The sequence below is a fragment of the Cheilinus undulatus genome, linkage group 18 (genome assembly GCF_018320785.1).
Source record: "Cheilinus undulatus linkage group 18, ASM1832078v1, whole genome shotgun sequence".
NCBI classification, from domain to species: domain Eukaryota; kingdom Metazoa; phylum Chordata; class Actinopteri; order Labriformes; family Labridae; genus Cheilinus; species Cheilinus undulatus.
In genome coordinates this window covers 12,218,565-12,236,058 of record NC_054882.1, presented here as the reverse complement: position 1 = coordinate 12,236,058, position 17,494 = coordinate 12,218,565, and the positions used below count along the sequence as shown (strand labels likewise).

General features: G+C 41.4%; 2 protein-coding genes across 2 annotated transcripts in view; both read left to right on the top strand.

The window, feature by feature from the left end:
* The window catches only part of slc25a21 (solute carrier family 25 member 21), a 189,870-nt gene extending 183,361 nt beyond the window's left edge, over positions 1–6,509 (top strand). The window contains exon 14 of the mRNA XM_041812631.1: positions 5,638–6,509. Coding sequence (XP_041668565.1) covers positions 5,638–6,170 — 533 coding nt within the window. The 3' untranslated portion in view covers positions 6,171–6,509. The remainder of the gene's footprint in view (positions 1–5,637) is intronic.
* An 8,673-nt stretch (positions 6,510–15,182) lies between these two features.
* nkx2.1 (NK2 homeobox 1) lies at positions 15,183–16,979 on the top strand. The gene is made up of 2 exons (XM_041813270.1): positions 15,183–15,549; positions 16,300–16,979. The coding sequence occupies exons 1-2, from the start codon at positions 15,183–15,185 to the stop codon at positions 16,977–16,979; spliced, it is 1,047 nt and encodes a 348-aa protein (XP_041669204.1).
* The last annotated feature ends 515 nt before the right edge of the window (positions 16,980–17,494 follow it).

Here is a 17,494-nt window from a genome sequence, read left to right as displayed (position 1 = left end):
CTCTCTGGATCTCTAGTTAGTCTGATCCTCTCTGGATCTCTAGTTAGTCTGATCCTCTCTGGATCTCTAGTTAGTCTGATCCTCTCTGGATCTCTAGTTAGTCTGATCCTCTCTGGATCACTAGTTAGTCTAATCCTCTCTGGATCTCTAGTTAGTCTGATCCTCTCTGGATCTCTAGTTAGTCTGATCCTCTCTGGATCTCTAGTTAGTCTGATCCTCTCTGGATCACTAGTTAGTCTAATCCTCTCTGGATCTCTAGTTAGTCTGATCCTCTCTGGATCACTAGTTAGTCTAATCCTCTCTGGATCTCTAGTTAGTCTGATCCTCTCTCGATCACTAGTTAGCCTGATCCTAGTTTTCTAATCATATAGTTATTACATTTTTTCCAGATATTAAAAAACAAATTTAAATCCAATATGCCAACAATTCTGTTCATCATTTGGGCAGAAATGATGTGGTTCCACTAGAGGTGGATTAAGCCATCTTGGGGCCTTAGGTGAACACAGATAAGGGTCTTTTCCAGCCATCCTTTTAAATTCCCACTCATCAAAGAAAGTCTAATGTCTTAATTTAAAAACCAACCAAAAATGACCATTAGCTTTGATTTTTGTACAGAAATGTCCATGCAGATTTAAAATGTCTTTTTGGAGGCTTTAAACAGTCATCTAGTAACCAAATGATGTCAGAGTTAGGTGATTTTAAATAAGTCTGTTTATTTTAATACCAAAGAGCAGTTTACTCAAAGAAAAGAAAGTTCCATTTTGGATTTTTTTTTTTTTTTCATTTTTTTGTCATATTTTATGAGTCAACTCAAAAAGTGGCCAAATATATATATTTGTTAATTTATGTGTATAATATTCATTATTAAATAATCAGTAATAGTTACACTTAATGATTGTTTTGGTGTTGTATTATTTAAGGCTTATCATGACCGGGCTCAGGTGGTCACAACAAAGGAGGGAGACAACACTATGGCAAAGTTTTCAAACAAGTCATTATTTTTTTACCAATCAGACCAAATTAAACCAAATTAAACATTTAAATCAAACCATTCTCTAATTAAACCAAATTAGACCAAGTCAGATAATTAAATTAGGCAGTTTACTATTAAACTGAATTAAACCAAACTAAAGAGTCTGAAAAGCCAAATTAGACCAAATTAAACAACATTACTTAAACTTATTTCAAATTGGACCAACTTAAATATTTACAAAATGAAGTATGTGAGTCAGTAGAGTCAGTAGTGTGGAATGTGCATGAGTGAAGATGATGTGTGTAAATGTTGTAAAGTGCAAACATAACTAAAGCTCAACCTAATCTAACGTAACTAAACCAAAGTGTGGTATACCTGTGGAGGCTGGGTCAGAGAGTGAAAGTGTGACCGCAGGAGCTTAAATAACCTCCTCACTCTAAGCCCAGGTGTGTGACATTACTCTAATCAATGAGCTGCACTCACAGACACAGGCTGGAGACACTCAGGATGACAACACCAAACATCACATGATGTCATGGACATCACAGGCTTTAATGCCACATGACCAAGTATACCTAATTCTATGTTCTTTTAATGAGTGTATTAAGCCTTTAAAATGTAAAAACAGCCACAAGGATAAAGTTAGTTCTGTGTTCAGGGGCCCCTAGAAGTCGGGGCCCCCATGATTGCCTTCCTTTGCCTGATGGTAAAGTCCACCTCTGGATTTCACGTAAAAACGTCCTATAGAGCCAACGTCAGTTCTCTTTGTTCTCAAAGTGTCCTTATACCTCTAAAATCATATTACAGGATGTTTAAGATCAATAATTTTCACTTCTGTCTCTAAATATGTCAAAAACTGTCTGTTAGTTTTTTAAAGCTGCCTAAAGTTTATAATCAAAACTGTTCATTTAAAACAAGAGAGCATAAAAAGAAAAATTTGGCTTCAGATGTGGATTTATTTTTTATTTTAAAAACATGCAGATTTTTTAAATGTAACATGATGTTGAAACATTTTATACTGCTGTGTGTGTTTGAGTCCTTCCTGATAAAATAAAGTTGTTTTTTTTTTAGTTTTGCTTTAAGAGTGAAATCCCTTAGTTTGTGTGAGTGAGGGTGCACTTGGACATTTTTGGTCACGGGACTTTTAGTTTATTTTTTTATTTTTTTAACAAACTACTTTAATTATATACAACACTTATGGTATTATAAACTGAATAACATTTCTTAAATTCCTTTAATGTGCAGTCTACTTCTCCTTCAAAATAAAAGTCCAATAATGCAGATAATTTCAAAACCTTGCACACAGTCTCTTTTTAAGTGATAAATCTTCCTCATAGTTTCCACCTCACACCTCTGTCAGGGGCAAACTGACAAGTTTTGATTCAACAAAGTAATTCCTGCATAAGTTTGAAAAAAGCAAAATCCATAGAGACGTTTCACTGAAAACAGATTAAAGTTTCCAACCCTGCACCTGCTGCACAACAGAGCTCAACTTCTTATTATTGCAACTAAAAGTCTTTTCGTTTTTAGATAATGTCCTATTTAAAATAAACCTCTGCATTGTTGTAAATCATTTCATGGCTTTAAATACAGCCTTGGTGTTTATCAGTGTGCTGAATCCTTCCTCACTTTCCTCACTTCCTCTGGGCTAAAATCAGTCGAGCTGCTGGATCCAGATCTGTGTGAGAAAAAGGAAGGGATTTGGAATAAAGAGCTGAACAGCAGAGTAAATATTTGGCCCTGGAGAGCTCTCTGGAGCTGCAGAGGAGCCTCTCCTCCTGAAGCCCGCGGGGTGTTAAATAGATTAAGTGTCCTCTGGCTCTTTGTGGACAGAGAAATTCCCGCTCTTTGGACATGACTTCTCTTTGCCTTTGCGTGTTTTTGCTCTCCAGTGGAGTGGCCTCTGCAAACTATCCACTCAAGCAAACCTGCACTACTGTAATCCTCTGCTGTTTGTGCACAGCTGGTAGGCTCGTGGGTACACAAAGACGATGTTCGAGGCGGAAGTCAGTCCTCTGAAATTTCAGGAGCACCTATTTAATCGTTAGGGCGCTTTAAATCCAAGAAACAATCTGTGCGTAAAGTGCGTAAAATGTGGTTTAAATAGGAAGAAACGGGTGATAGCGGCGGGTTTTTGATGCATTTTGGTGATAGTACAACAGGTCAGTGATTTGTTGAACCCTGTAAACCTAAATGGACTTTAATGCATCCTGAATCACACATGTAATATTGCCTGGGACTATAGAGTTGGCGGCAGTAGACGCGGAGCAGTAGATAGTGTCCCAGATCCCATTCAGCTCCATTGAAAACCATGACAACACGGAACAAGCTCGGATTTATCCTGCTAACTTAAAGCACATTGTGCCGGGGCGTCAATCAGGCATTATTGCGGGACTGAACAAATGCAAAATCTTGACTGGAACAAATGCTTCCAACGGGTCTCGGACGCGGGGCTACATTTTCCCCTTTTGTTCCCCTCCTCTGGTTGGCATGTATTTGTGTTCGCTGTCGCCCGACCACCCAGGACGAAGAGCAGGCAGGTCCAGCAGCAGCAGCAGCGGCACTGAGCACGGCCTCATGCACCGAGCTGAAGAGGATGAGGGAGGCTATCAATATCAAATAAGTCCCACATGAGAAGGCCTTTGATTTGATGCGTTTTATATGTGAGGAGACAAACTGATATCAGCCTGTGTGCGTCAGTTTGGACAAAGACTTCTGGAGCATTTAAACACAAGAATATCAACTTTACAATTTAAGGTTAAAGGAAAAAGAAAATAAAATTATTGCTGCATTTAGAGCCACAATCTCCCCTGCATCCTCTGTGCGTAAAACCTGATGGATGATCAATAATTAATCTTTATTACCGATTAATAATATCCTGTCAGCAGTCATTAGTCACTCCTCTAAGTTGTCAGGCATGAATAAGGCGTGTGTGGCGGTTTTAAAGGACTTTTCTGTGCAATAATTTTTCTTTACAATACAAAAGAAATATATTTTCTTCACATTTAGAAGCAAAAATAAACTATAAGAAGCATTTACAGCGCACAATAGTTACAAAAGTTCAATGAAACCATCTCACCTGAAGACTAAATGTGTCTATTTACAACTGTGCCAAACCATAATCGAACAAATGAGCTTTTTAATTAAATATTTTCCAGGTTTTTCTACCATTCCTGACTAAAATGTGCCCATAAAAAATTTAAATGTATCCACAGATAAATAAAAACACTTTAACTGTTTGTGAATAAATATAAATGCGTAAAAATGAGTTCTAGTGCGTCAAAGTTGAGGGCCAATGTGCCATTTGCCTCATTTATTATCCAGCATGCTAAAAATAAAGATTTGATTTTCTGTCGTGGTTAATTAGCTTTTTATTTCTTTTTATCTTGGGGTAAATATTATGAAAAAATAAATAAAGATCTGAAATTCTACTTTACAAAGTTGCCATAAATCATTCAGAGAAGTCTAAATCAATGACTCTCCTCTTGCGCATTCCTCAAATACGTCAAAAGGAGCTTTCCTGGAGAGGAAATGCGTCTTTCTGACTCCTCAGTACCCATAAACGTCAAAACTTCTCCCCCTTGCAATTAATGCGTCTCTAATGGACGTATTAGTTAAACCAACTCGCTGTGGCATCGCGCTAATTGCTCACTTTGTATGTAAATGTGTGACACGTTGTTTGGGCTCGAGGAGGAGTGGAGGGGGGAGGAGGGGAGTGATGATGGGACGGCCTCTGTTGTCAGTTGCCACCCAAGACGTGATTCAGCTCCAACAATCACCATTATCTGTCCGCGCTCTGACGATACGGCACGAATCTGGAATGATGACGAGTGTTTCCTTCGCTCTTTGTTGACTTCTCCCTCTCAGTCCTCACCTACCGTCATTGGGTGACAGCACTCCATCCTTTCAGGTGCTCAGAAGGGGGGGAGGAGGCTTTATAAGCGGAGCGGCGTTGTCTTTGGAGAGCTGTTTGTGTAAACACTGAGCGCGCACAAGGCTGTTTGGACTGCGCGTAAAGTGGATGTTTCTCCTCCTTGGATAGGCTTGGAGAGTTTGCTTGTTATTTTTGTTGTTTTTACGCAAAACAAACCGGGATTTTACGCACGTGGTGAGAGATGGCTGCATCGACCAAGTTCAGTTTTTCAGTCCGGAGCATCTTGGACCTGCCGGAGCAGGATGCGGAGGCTGCGCCGGTCTACACCTCCTCCTCCTCCTCCTCCTCCTCGTCCTCCTCCAGCTCGCCTTACACCTCCTGGATGGACTGCTGTGACCGGAGCCCCTGCGTGTGTGAGTGGACTGCTGAGATTTTTTTTCAATCTACCATACATACATTTTTCATATTGAATTTTTACTTTGACATTAAACATTTTAAATTATTATTTTACATTTATTTAACCAGGAATGTCCACAATTAGATTTTAGAAAGAAGTCGTGGCAAAGAAAGCAGCAAAAAGTCTCATTTTTGAGAAACATCGAAATTACGCACAGAAAAATTACCAGTTTTATTCCTTTATTAATCAGTAATTTGGCAAAAATATTGCAATTTACATCAGAAATATTCTAGATAGATAGATAGATAGATAGATAGATAGATAGATAGATAGATAGATAGATCTCATTATGTCCTCGTGGATTTTGTCTGACCTCCATCTTTTCCCCTCCAGCTTCAGATGAAGGCAGTCTCGAGGCCTCTCCAGACTCCACCAAACCGGACGACTCGTCTCCAGATTCTGACAAGACCAAGAAGAACAAGAAGCGCCGCGTCCTCTTCTCCAAAGCGCAGACCCTGGAGCTGGAGCGGCGCTTCAGGCAGCAGCGCTACCTGTCCGGCCCGGAGAGGGAGCAGCTGGCCCGGCTCCTGAGCCTCACCCCCACCCAGGTGAAGATCTGGTTCCAGAACCACCGCTACAAGATGAAGAGAGGCCGGGCGGAGGACGCAGAGATCCCACAGCCTCCTCCGCTGCTGCGCCGGGTGGTAGTCCCCATCCTGGTGCGGGATGGGAAACCTTTCCACGCCTGTTTACTGGACACTGATAAACCGGGCTGTCTGGCTCCTTCTCAGCCGGTCCACTTCCCCTTACAGTACCAGAGTCCAGTCCCTCTGCCTCCCCGGTACCAGCAGCACTTTCCCTCCGCCTCAGCGCCCAGACTGGCGTGGAGAGACTTCTGGAGCGACTCGGTCCACTTTTACAAGTGAAGGCCTCGAGCGTGCGCACAGACTCATTTAGACTTCTATGAAATGTTTTCTGGATGTTTGGAGCAACTTAAACATTTAGATTCTCACTCTAGAACGAAGGATATTTTGCACATTTTATTTTGAAATTTGTACTTTTGTTTGTGACTTTATTGTGAAGTTGTGTGTGTATTTGTTGGGCCTGCAGGTGTAGCCTGTAGATGTCTAATTATCCTCTGAGATCGTGTATTTTTACACCTCATATTTGAATAAATAACTTTGTTTAAAGAGGTTCCAGTAGGGTTTAGACATGGCTGTGTTTAAATACAGTCTGTGAGTTTAGGAGGAGCTAGCCTGGATATCTGAAGGAAAATAATGTTATTGTAATCTTTAAGGAGACTGTTTCTGAAGGTTTTAACTCTTTAAATGTTTCTTTTTGTGAACAGAATTATAAATAAAAGCTTTCTCATATTTTGGATGATAAACTGGCTGTGTTTGTGATTATTCAATCAGATAAAGCCCAATAAAAATGTCTTATCTGTGGTCATTTCTGGAGCAAACACTTCTTTAGAGAGTGTTTCTGAGGTTTTCTTTCCTCGTTAAGACTTTAAAAACTTGATTTAAATGTCTGAAAATGGGTCTTAAGTCTGTGTAATTGTTTAAACATCTACATAAATCTAATTTGTAGGTTCTAAAATATGTAGCGGGTAGAGATGGAGGCCCGGAGGCTTTTCTGATGTTAAAAAACTCATTATGCACCGAAAAGCTGAGCAAACATCTCCAGTGAAAGGCCTGGATTTGCTTAAGCATGAGAATAGCCAGTAAACATTACAGCCTCTCTCACTATGGCTCCCTGTGGTCGTCTGGGCTGCTTTCACTTTTATACAATTAACTTTTGTCATTCTGGAGCAACAGAAACTAAACCAGACTCCAGCTCTGAGAGCTGGAGCTCTGAGAGGGAATCAGGGATGGTGTAGTGGAGATCTGGATTGTTCATCAGGCTGAATTTAGTGTAAATACTTTACTGGAAAGATTCAGGTTTATTAGGGAGAAAGATGCTTTAAATACACAGAAATATGCAAGAAAAATGAATGTTTTTTTGCATGAACTAACATATTTTTACAGAGTGATAAAGTCAAATTTGTGCACTCTGGAAACATTGAAAACAGTCCTGTATATTCCAAGAATACTGCTCTGATTGTCCTAATATTTCCTTAATTTGTTCCCTCATTTAACGCTCATGACCCCCCCCCCCCAGTGCTTAAAATCATGTCAGTATTTCATCAGCGCCCAGAGGGGCTCCTCTGCTTCCACGCCCACTGTAATGATGTTTGCTCGTCCTGTGACCCTGCAGCCCATCGTCCCTGTCACCTGGCCCTTTGTCCCCCGCTCCGGGGCCACCTTGTATCACATATGGAGGGGACTGTCCGGACCCCTCAGCTCGCTGCATCTCCCCTTAAACACCCTTTTTGTCTGCGTGTCTCCCCCTGAATGCACCATTGTCCCCCGTCCAAAAGGGGACTGAGACAAAATCTTTAGTGTTTCAATTCCCGTGATGTTTAATCAGCCCCAGCGACAAATTTATGAGCTTTAACTGCACAATGGTGTTTTAGAGCATCTCGGGGTTTAAGGGTGACAAAGACAGGCTTTTAGAGGTTGCCATTGGTTTTTTAAGTTGCTCACAGGAATTGTCTGAAAAGGATGGGCTGGTATTAGCCGGCCCATCCTTTAGTTTTACTCACTGCGTGGTCTCATGGGCCCCGGGGCCCCTCTTAGGAGAGTTATAAGGTCCATAAAGCAGGCCACAGGAGGAGTCTGGTTGAGGCAAATAGCATTTAGAATGAACTCTAACAGCAGATTCTGATTTTCACATTTTTAGACACAAGATTAGCCGCAGATCTCTGCCTTTGGACATTTTGAACTCTGGAGTTCTCCTCAATATTGTCATTTAAAATCACACAGAACGTGTCTGTGTTTCTCCTTGTTAAAAATGTATAATTCAGACATCTACAGTTGCAGATGAACCAATCAGTCATGGCTCTATCCACTCTTAAGGAACAGAAATGTCTGTGTGCAGGAGAAAAAATGTTTAACTCTTCCTATTTTAATAAACAGTCATTTGGATCCTGGAGGACTAAAGCAGGCCGAGCTTTTCTGGTGATCTGACCACAAACTGACATCACCAACCTGTTCTGCTGAGGAGACATGTAGGTCTGATTTTCTTTCTCATAATAATAATAATAATAATAATAATAATAATAATAATAATAGCCACATCATGAGAGTCAAAAATTTACCTTTAATTGATCATATTTCTGTTTCATACTCAGGGAACTTCACTGCCAACCCTTGGCTTCCAGATACCTAAACATGACTCAGGAAGTGTTTTAGAGGTTATAAGTACATTCAGTGATCCACGGTTGTTTATTTAGTTTTAATCTCAGTGTGTCTTTATCTGGTTAAAAAAAAGGTTAAATAAAAACATGTAAAGTCACTCACAGTTTCTTTTCTCATGTTCATCTCTGTAAATTTACTTTGTGACGCTGAAAAATATTCAATAGTTGATTTCATTTCTTTGAAACAGATGAATTCTTAAAATCAGAACGTGAGTGGTGTAGTTTAATTCTTAACAGAGTGCCACTGGTTAGTCCAACACCATTTAAACCATGACACCGGCTGTATACATCAGACAACATAAGTAATAAAAGGTGATGTGAGTTCAAACCACCAGCTGTTACTTTTTTACTTTTGGCACATAAAATGAAAACACATGCTCAAGTATTTTATGGCCATTTAAAACATTATTTTATTCTTCTTTTAATTTTTAATTTTTATGATTTTTATGTTGTTGTAAATGACCTTTCATGGCTAACCTGCAGTACCTCTGGGTCCCACTAGTGGTCCTCAGCCCAATAAGGCACTGCTCTAAAGATTTAGTCTAGTTTTAGTTGACAGAAACTTTGGAACCTTTTAGTCCAGTTTTCATCCAGGGGTTGTCCAGGTTAAGTCCAGATTTGGTAAAGTCCAGTTTAAGTCCAGTTATGTCCAGATTCAGTCCAGGTCAAGTCCAGGTTTGGTCCAGATTTAGTCCAGATGTAGTCCAGTTTTAGTCCAGTGCTAGCCAGTTTTAGTTCTGTTTTTTTTCCAGTTTTATTCCAGTTTTATTCCAAGTTAAGTCCAGTTTTAGTCCAGTGCTAGCCAGTTTTAGTTCTGTTATTTTCCAGTTTTATTCCAAGTTTAGTCCAGTTTTAGTCCAGGTCTGGTCCAGTTGATTCCAGGTTTTGCCAAGGGTTTAGTCCAGTTTAGTCCAGTTCTACTCCAAGTTTATACCAGTTTAGGTCCAGTTTTAGTTCAGTTTTAGTCCAGGTTAAGTACAGGTTTAGTTATTTTTTAGTACGGTTTAGTCCAGTTTTAGTCCAGTTTAGGTCCAGTTTTAGTCCTGTTTAGGTCCAGTTTTAGTCCAGTTTAGTGCACTTTAGGTCCAGTTTTAGTCAAGTTTAGGTCCGGTTTTATTCCAGTTTAGGTCCACTTTTAGTCCTGTTTAGGTCCAGTTTTTGTCCTGTTTCGGTCCAGTTTTAGTCCAATTTAGGTCCAGTTAAGGTCCTGTTAAGGTCCTGTTTCGGTCCAGTGTTAGTCCAGTTTAGGTCCAGGTTTAGTCCAGTTTAGTTCCAGTTTTAGTCCAGTTTAGGTCCAGTTTTAGTCCAGTTTTTGTCCAGTTTTAGTCCAGTATTTGTCCAGTTTTAATCCACTATTTCTCCATTTTTAGTCCAGTAATTGTCCAGGTTTAGTCCAGTTTTTGTCAAGTTTAGGTCCAGTTTTAGTCCAGTTTATGTCCGGTTTTAGTCCAGTATTTGTCCAGGTGTAGTCCAGTTTAGGTCCAGTTTTAGTCCAGATTTATTCCAGCTCTACTCTAGGTTTATTCCAGTGTTAGTCCATATTTAGTCCAGTTTTTGTCCAGTTTTAGTCCAGATTTATTCCAGTTCTACTCTAAGTTTATTCCAGTGTTAGTCCAGATTTTGTCAAGTTTAGGTCCAGTTTAGTCCAGGTTTAGTCCATATTTAGTACACTCACTGGAGACTCAACAGACAAAGTTTGATGATTTAGGTCTTTGATTGGATGAGAGCTCTCCTTCAGGATTCATCTAGAAAAGCTGTTAAGAAGCTGAAATAAGGCGAGGGTTTTATCGAACACTGGTGTAGGACATTGTTCTGGGAGTGTTGGTCTGTGGTCATGTGATCTATGCTCTCTTATCCTCTGAGCATCACAGTACTTTAACATTAATAACCAGCTCTGTAGACGTACTGAGCTCTGTGTGAGTCAGTGTATCGTCCATCTCTAACTCTGCTTCTTCTAAAGTCTGTGTCTGAGGCTGCTGGCTAAACTTCTCAGTTTTAATGATCTTCTCTTGGAACCCTCCAGTAGTCTTCAGCTCTGATCTTCTGATTTCTGACCAGGCTCCCTGGGTTTGATCTGACCTGTTTTGCTCCCTGAAGCAGGAGTAACTTACAGAGCACTCTAAATCTGATCTCTCTAGTCTCGCTGGATCATTCTAAAACGGTTAAAGGCCGTTTCACTGTAAATGTGACTGCTTTATTCAGCCACCTTCATCATTTTCTTTGTCAACTGTTGTATTTTCATGTTCCTCTGCTTCTAACAGCTCTGCTCCCCTTAAAAGAGATCTGAATCTGAAGACTACCTGGTTAAATAAGGGTTAAAAATACTTTAACTAACTTAGGAGCCAGGTCTCAGGTGAATCCACTCAACGTGGGTCCACTAGGACAGGTAAATAAACATGACAGACTGATTCTGTAACAGTAAATACTTGAATCCTTGTTTTCTGGTTGTTTTTACTGACTTTATGATCAGAACAGAGGAGGCCTCATCACTAATTCACCGTTCTTTATCAAGTAAAAATGAGTCTCATTAAAATAAACATTAAACTGGAGGCAAAGGAAGCAGAAAAAACTCTGTTTTTAACTGATGATAGGATTCCTGCACAAATGCAAACTTTGGCTCGATGTAAAAATGCTAACAAGTTGTCAGAATAAAAGAGGGAATGCCTCGCTGTATGAAAGAACCTAACCATTAATGGTTAAAGGCTCAGGATCTGTCTTATCATTGACTTTAATCAGTAGGATGGTAGGCTGTGACAAAAATCACCTGCCCATCTTCTCAGATCAGCTCTGATTGGACCGCTATGATCTAGATTAGCCTCAGCCTGCTCTTCACAGAGAGAATTTGAAATAAAAGTCAAGTTTTTATCTTGTGAAGTTTACGGGGTTAAAGGATTCTGATGCTTGGATACAGGGGGGACTTCTGATTCTCACTCTGAAGGTTTCCTGATGTCTACTTTTCCTTTTAACACAGTTTTGATGGAACTTCTTTCAACTTTTGAGTAAACTTTTTGGATCCTCTGACAGGGCAATACTCACTTAGTTTAGTTATTTATTTATAAAGGGACAGTGTGCCAGCATTGAAATGCAAGCATGGGTGCACCAGATTTAGCAGGTATCCATCTGTAGTCCCACATAAAACTGACACAGAACATTGATAAAGCTCCACCATAGCACTGACAAACACCTAAAGAGACCATGGCTGCTGAGGCCTAACACACTAGATAAATAAACCAGAGATCAACCTTATTCTAGCAGATATATGGAGTAAAAACATTATCATGATCCAGGATGCAACAGCAGCAATAAAGAAATACAGGAAGCTCAGTTCAAGACACAATAACAACATCATGGAGTTCTTCAAAAGCAGCCATACTAACTACTGTTTCAGACTACAGCAGGTAAACCTCTACTCCACCTCTCTACATGTAGGGCTACTCACGTAGGGGCTGACAGGGGTCACATCTCAGCACTGTCTCCGCCAGATGGCGCACTAACACACTACATCAGTGCTGCCTACATCCAAAGTGACGTCACTGTGAGTTCTGGCTTCTTCTGATGCAGATGGGCCACTAGGGGTCGCACTTCATTTTGGGATCGCACCCCCGCTATGTCCCCTTACAGTGTCCGGCTTTACTGCTGCTGATTGGGTACAGAGGGATGGCAGAGCGTGGTGACGTCAGGATACTCCGTGTGATGTCACTCCCCGAGTTTCACTTCTAAAGTTGGAACTTAAATTTAGCGGAAGTTTCCTTTAATTCTGAGTGAAGACAGTTTTCATTTGCAGTCATTCTAAGTGTCCTCTACATCTACAACCTCCTGACTGTTTAATTATAGTAGGAGAGAGTCAGGTTAGTCTTCAAAGAGAGGGGAAACTGTTTTTCTCTAAGAGTCAGGAGACACAAATATCTGCTTTTAGGATTATTTCTAACTTTTATGAAATAATCAGATTTGATGGATTAACTTCATGCACACTTACTGCACATTTAACATAATTATTTCTACTCAAGTCGACCTTAAATGTTTTTATTTTTGAATGCAAATGAGGCTAATTTACATGTTAAATCTCTGATTTGTTAGTGAGTGCCTCTTTTCCCTCATATATATCTGTTTACCTTGACTCTCTGTGGTTGGAGCACAGATTGAATTTGTTTTCATGATCATTATCATTTTATTTTTGACGTCAAACTGTTTAATCTGCAGCGTTCAGACCACAGCATCACCGGCTTATTTTTACTGCAATCATAACAATAAGTTAGTTCCTTTTTCCTTCCATTGGCAACACTTCACCTCCCTGCTCTGGATTATATCATTGACCAATCAGTGAATCAACAACAACCTGCAGCCTCGATAACAAAGGCCCTGCAGCCTCACTGCGCCACTTCAAAATGTCCTCATTATTCTGAGGAATTAGTCTGAACATTTGGACTAATTAGCGCTAATTGGCTTTAATAGCCCTGTGCCAGAACAGTAAAAAGGTGCTGATTTAGATGATTAAGAATGTCTCGTGAAATTCCGTATAATTAAAGAAGGCATAAGCGAGATTTAGATTATGTGGAGACGTGCTGTAGTCTTCATTACCTGCCATTATACACACCTTGACTATCATTCTCACTGTAATATGTGAGCTTGGACTACATGATAATAAAGCATCATTGCATTTTACTGAAAAAAGAAGAGGATAATTATATGCTGTGGCGTGTTTCCTATATTTCTGCTCCGTGCAGCCGTGAAATGTGCAGCAAGCAGCCTGTAAAAAGAGAACAGAGGGAGATGATCCCCGTGTTAAACTGTGAGTGATCTGCATGTCAGCGCACAAAGAGGCAGAGCTGCACTTTGACAGCATCCGGACTAATCTGATTAAAAACTACTTAAAGATTCCACAGGTATATTTTATTCAAGAAGGTTTAGAGTCCAAGTGGAATGAATCAGATGGAAACATCAGAGATGATTGTCTCTGCCACCAGAAGACGCTGTGTTTCTTTCACTCTTGTCAAAGAAAATCTCGGCTCAGCCTGCAGGTACAGATTTCTGCTGCTGCTGCTGCTGAAAGGCTGACTCCAAAGCTCCGACGAGACACCAGCAGATAAAATAGATGTGTTTATTTTTATTATCATGAGCCGAAAGCTACACCGGAATGATCCTGATCCAGATTAATCAAGTTAAAAGTCATTTTAACTTGATTTAAAATCCTCCTTAGTTTATTTGGTAACATGTCAGTACTTTAATAATAATAATACATTTCAAATTGAAGAAAATAAATAGAGTAATAGTTGAATAATTTTGTGAGTGATGTTTTAAATATACAGTAGGAAAACGCGCTAAAAAAATCACCCCTGAATTCGAGCAAAGTTCCAATATTCTGTAATACTTTAGAAGTATTAAAAAGTAGCAAATACAATTAAATATGATCAAAAAACTGCAACTTTAGAATATTAATTTGCTGTTGGCATTAAAATAACCAAAATAAAATTCTGATTTTGGTGTTAAAGTGGGGAAAAGTCCCCTTAAATCCGTGCGTAAAAGTGGTTTTTGGTGCGTAAAGAAGACTCCGAGTAATTTGTCGACTCCACAACTGTTTGGATGAAGCCTAAAATCTTTTTTCACGGCTCCTGAGTAGAATTCAGCAATGAGATATGATTGAGTTAAACTGTTGTGGCTCCTTGAGCATTAAGCCAAGACGCCGCTGAGTGAGGGCTACCTGGCGTTGTGTTGCAGGAGAGTACTTGAACGCCGTTAACTTCACATGAGAGCCTCTCCTGTTCCTCACTCTATTTTCTGTTTATTTGTGAATGTGTGTGTCTTTTTAAGACGAGTGTGTGCATGTGAATTTAGGTAACACGCTGCTTTCGTCCAATGATATCAAAAGAAAAGAAACGAGAGGGGGTTAATGATTTACGCAGCCACTTAGCGCGCGGATGTGTATTTATTTACTTATCAGTATCAGTCAATTCCCCTCCCTGCAAGTGCACTTTTGCATGTGTGAGTACGATAAGGCATAACACAAACAATCCTGCAATCACTGGAGGCCTCTCGTGGCCATTAAAAGTCAGGAGTTCAACCGAGGAGTGCTTCTCCAACTCTCAAGTCCATATAGGCCTCCTTTCATCAAGAGGCCCTCGTAAACATCACTACAGTTAATAAAGTGCATTGTGGTCAGTGCAGTCCCGAGGTGCAGCACTGTGTTTGTCACACACAGGCAGCAACAACAGCTGCAGCAGCGCGAGCACCCCGGACAGCGCGTGCAGCCAGCCGGGGACGCACATTTCTGCTCATCATGTACAGCGCTTATGTTATTGTTAGTGGGAGGGGAGCGCATGTCTTGGAAGTGAAATTACGCGCGGCGAAAGGAGGCTCGAGCTGTTTGGTATTGTTGCGGATGCCCCGCCTCTGATGGTAGCCTTAAACCTGGCACCCAGCTAAAACAAACCAAAGCCAGCACCCAGCTCCCACTCAATCCAATTAAGGCGGACTTGAGGCGGCTCTCCTTACGTGTTCATCTACCAGGATCGACGTTGAGACAACAGGAACCAGAGGGGCTTTGGCCAAAAAAAAAAAAAAAAAAAAAAAAGAAAAAAAAAAAAAGGAGAGAGAAGGAGAGATTGCCTTGCCTTCTAATTTCTCCCTCTCCAGCCCCAGAACAATGTCGATGAGCCCTAAGCATACAACTCCTTTTTCTGTTTCCGATATCTTGAGTCCCCTCGAGGAGAGCTATAAGAAAGTAAGTATGGAGAATAACAACTTGGGGGCACCTCTCACTTCGTACCGACAGCCGCAGGTCTCTCAGGCGGCGATGCAGCAGCACCACATGGGCCATAACGGGACTGTGTCTGCGGCGTACCACATGACGGCTGCAGGTGTCTCCCAGCTGTCACACACGGCTATGGGGGGCTACTGTAACGGCAACCTGGGCAACATGGGCGACCTGCCGTCGTACCAGGACGGCATGAGAGGCAGCACCACGGCCACCGGGTGGTACGGAGCCAACCCAGACCCGCGCTTCTCCACCAGTGAGTAACCTGCACCTGTTCCAGTCCTGATTTAGAGTTCATACGGGGTGGATAGCCATGAGAGGGGGATGCTCCGTGCTTTTGCGTTCTTTCTGTCACCTGTGCGTTTTTGTGCACTGAAGGAGCCACTCCACAATCCTCTTTTATTTAGATACCATCCGCTTTGTTAGCTAGGGAAAAGATGAAGAAATCAATGCATTTCAATCATAAGGTACGACAGCTTATTGAAATCTTATCAGGATCATGTATGAGAAGAAAAATCCTCCAGTTCTGTGCCTGTTTGAGAGATTTTACACTGATTTATTTCTTTTAAATACAGTTATCTTAAATATATTACCAGTGAATGTGGGTTTTGTCGCGCGTAAAAGCTTATTTTTGGCCTCTCTGAGACGCACTTGATTTTGCTCAGCTGCTTGTCAAAATCACCCCTTGTTAGGTTTCATTTTTAGATTAATCATCAGCGTTGGAATTCCACTTTTTCTCAGGTTAAGTGCATTGAAACTTAACATAAAGCATCCAGACTTAAAGGAGATTTAAGAGAAAGAGATTTGTTTTGGGCGCACAAAAATGCACCTCGTTTTATGTGCCAGGGATAATGAGGGTTTAAATCTCAAGTTTGTTAAGAAAAAGAAGATTTAATTCTCAAACTAAACGATAATTTCCCAGAAAGAGAGATATGGTTGATTTGGCTGACATTTTCGTGCGTAAAATCGTTGATTTCTTGGCACTAACTGTTTCTTTTCTCCGCAGTCTCTCGCTTCATGGGCTCTTCTTCGGGCATGAACATGGGCAGCATGGGTAGCCTCAGCTCCCTGGCAGACGTGGGGAAAGGCATGGGCTCCCTCTCCAGCACCCCGAGGAGAAAAAGGCGCGTGCTGTTCTCCCAGGCGCAGGTCTACGAGCTGGAGCGGCGCTTCAAGCAGCAGAAATACCTGTCCGCGCCGGAGAGGGAACACCTGGCCAGCATGATCCACCTCACCCCGACCCAAGTGAAGATCTGGTTCCAGAATCACCGGTACAAGATGAAGCGGCAGGCCAAAGACAAAGTGTCCCAGCAGCAGATGCAGCAGGAGAGCGGCTCGTGCGCGCAGCAGCAGCAGCAGCAATCTCCGCGTAGGGTGGCCGTGCCGGTGCTCGTGAAGGACGGAAAGCCGTGCCAGGGCAGCGGCCACACTCCCACGTCCTCCGCTCAGAGCCACCACCAGCAGGCGAGCAACGTCATGATCATGGCCAACAACGCGTCCGGGCTCGCGCAGCACCAGAGCCAACAGGTGGGGAGCACGGGACACTCTCCGGATCTGGTCCCGCACTCCTCCAGTCCACCGTCCCTGCAGAGCCAGGTGGCCGGCCTGTCTCACCTCAACTCCCCCGGCGCAGAGTACGGCTCGGCCCTGCAGTGTTCGGCTCTGTTATACGGCAGGACGTGGTGACAAGAAGCGCCGGCTTTCTTTTCAAACAATTCTTCTATTTAAAGAAAGAAAAAGACTTTTTTTTTTTCTGTCCAGACTCCAGAAGTTTCTTTGTAAATGTGCGTTTGAACAGAGAGATGCGCGCAGATCTGCCTGAATTTTCACTTTTTTTGGAGGAAGTTTGACTTTTAATGAAGGAGGAAGAAAAAAAAAAACATTTTGGAGCAGAAACTGCGGCTGTGAAAGATTTTGGATTTATTTATGTAAATTATATTAAAGAAGAATCAGCTGACATACATGGAGGAGAAGTAAACAGACCTGTAGTAGGCCTTTATGGGTGCCCCCCCCCCCCCAACACACAAACATCACCAGACTCTGATTTATGATAGAATTTAATGTAAGCCGTAGATCTAGCTGTATATTTCTGTAAAAGGTTTGAATTTTAGCTATTTGTTGTACAAAGTTTTTGACGCTATTTGCCGGTTTGTTGTCGTTTATTGGTATTTGTACGTTTAATTTCTTTGTAACTTAAATAG

Coding starts and splice junctions, on each gene's coding strand:
- nkx2.1 (XM_041813270.1), top strand. CDS start 15,183: ATGTCGATGAGCCCTAAGCATACAACTCCTTTTTCTGTTTCCGATATC. Junction 15,550..16,299: donor AGACCCGCGCTTCTCCACCA/GTGAGTAACCTG, acceptor TTTTCTCCGCAG/TCTCTCGCTTCATGGGCTCT.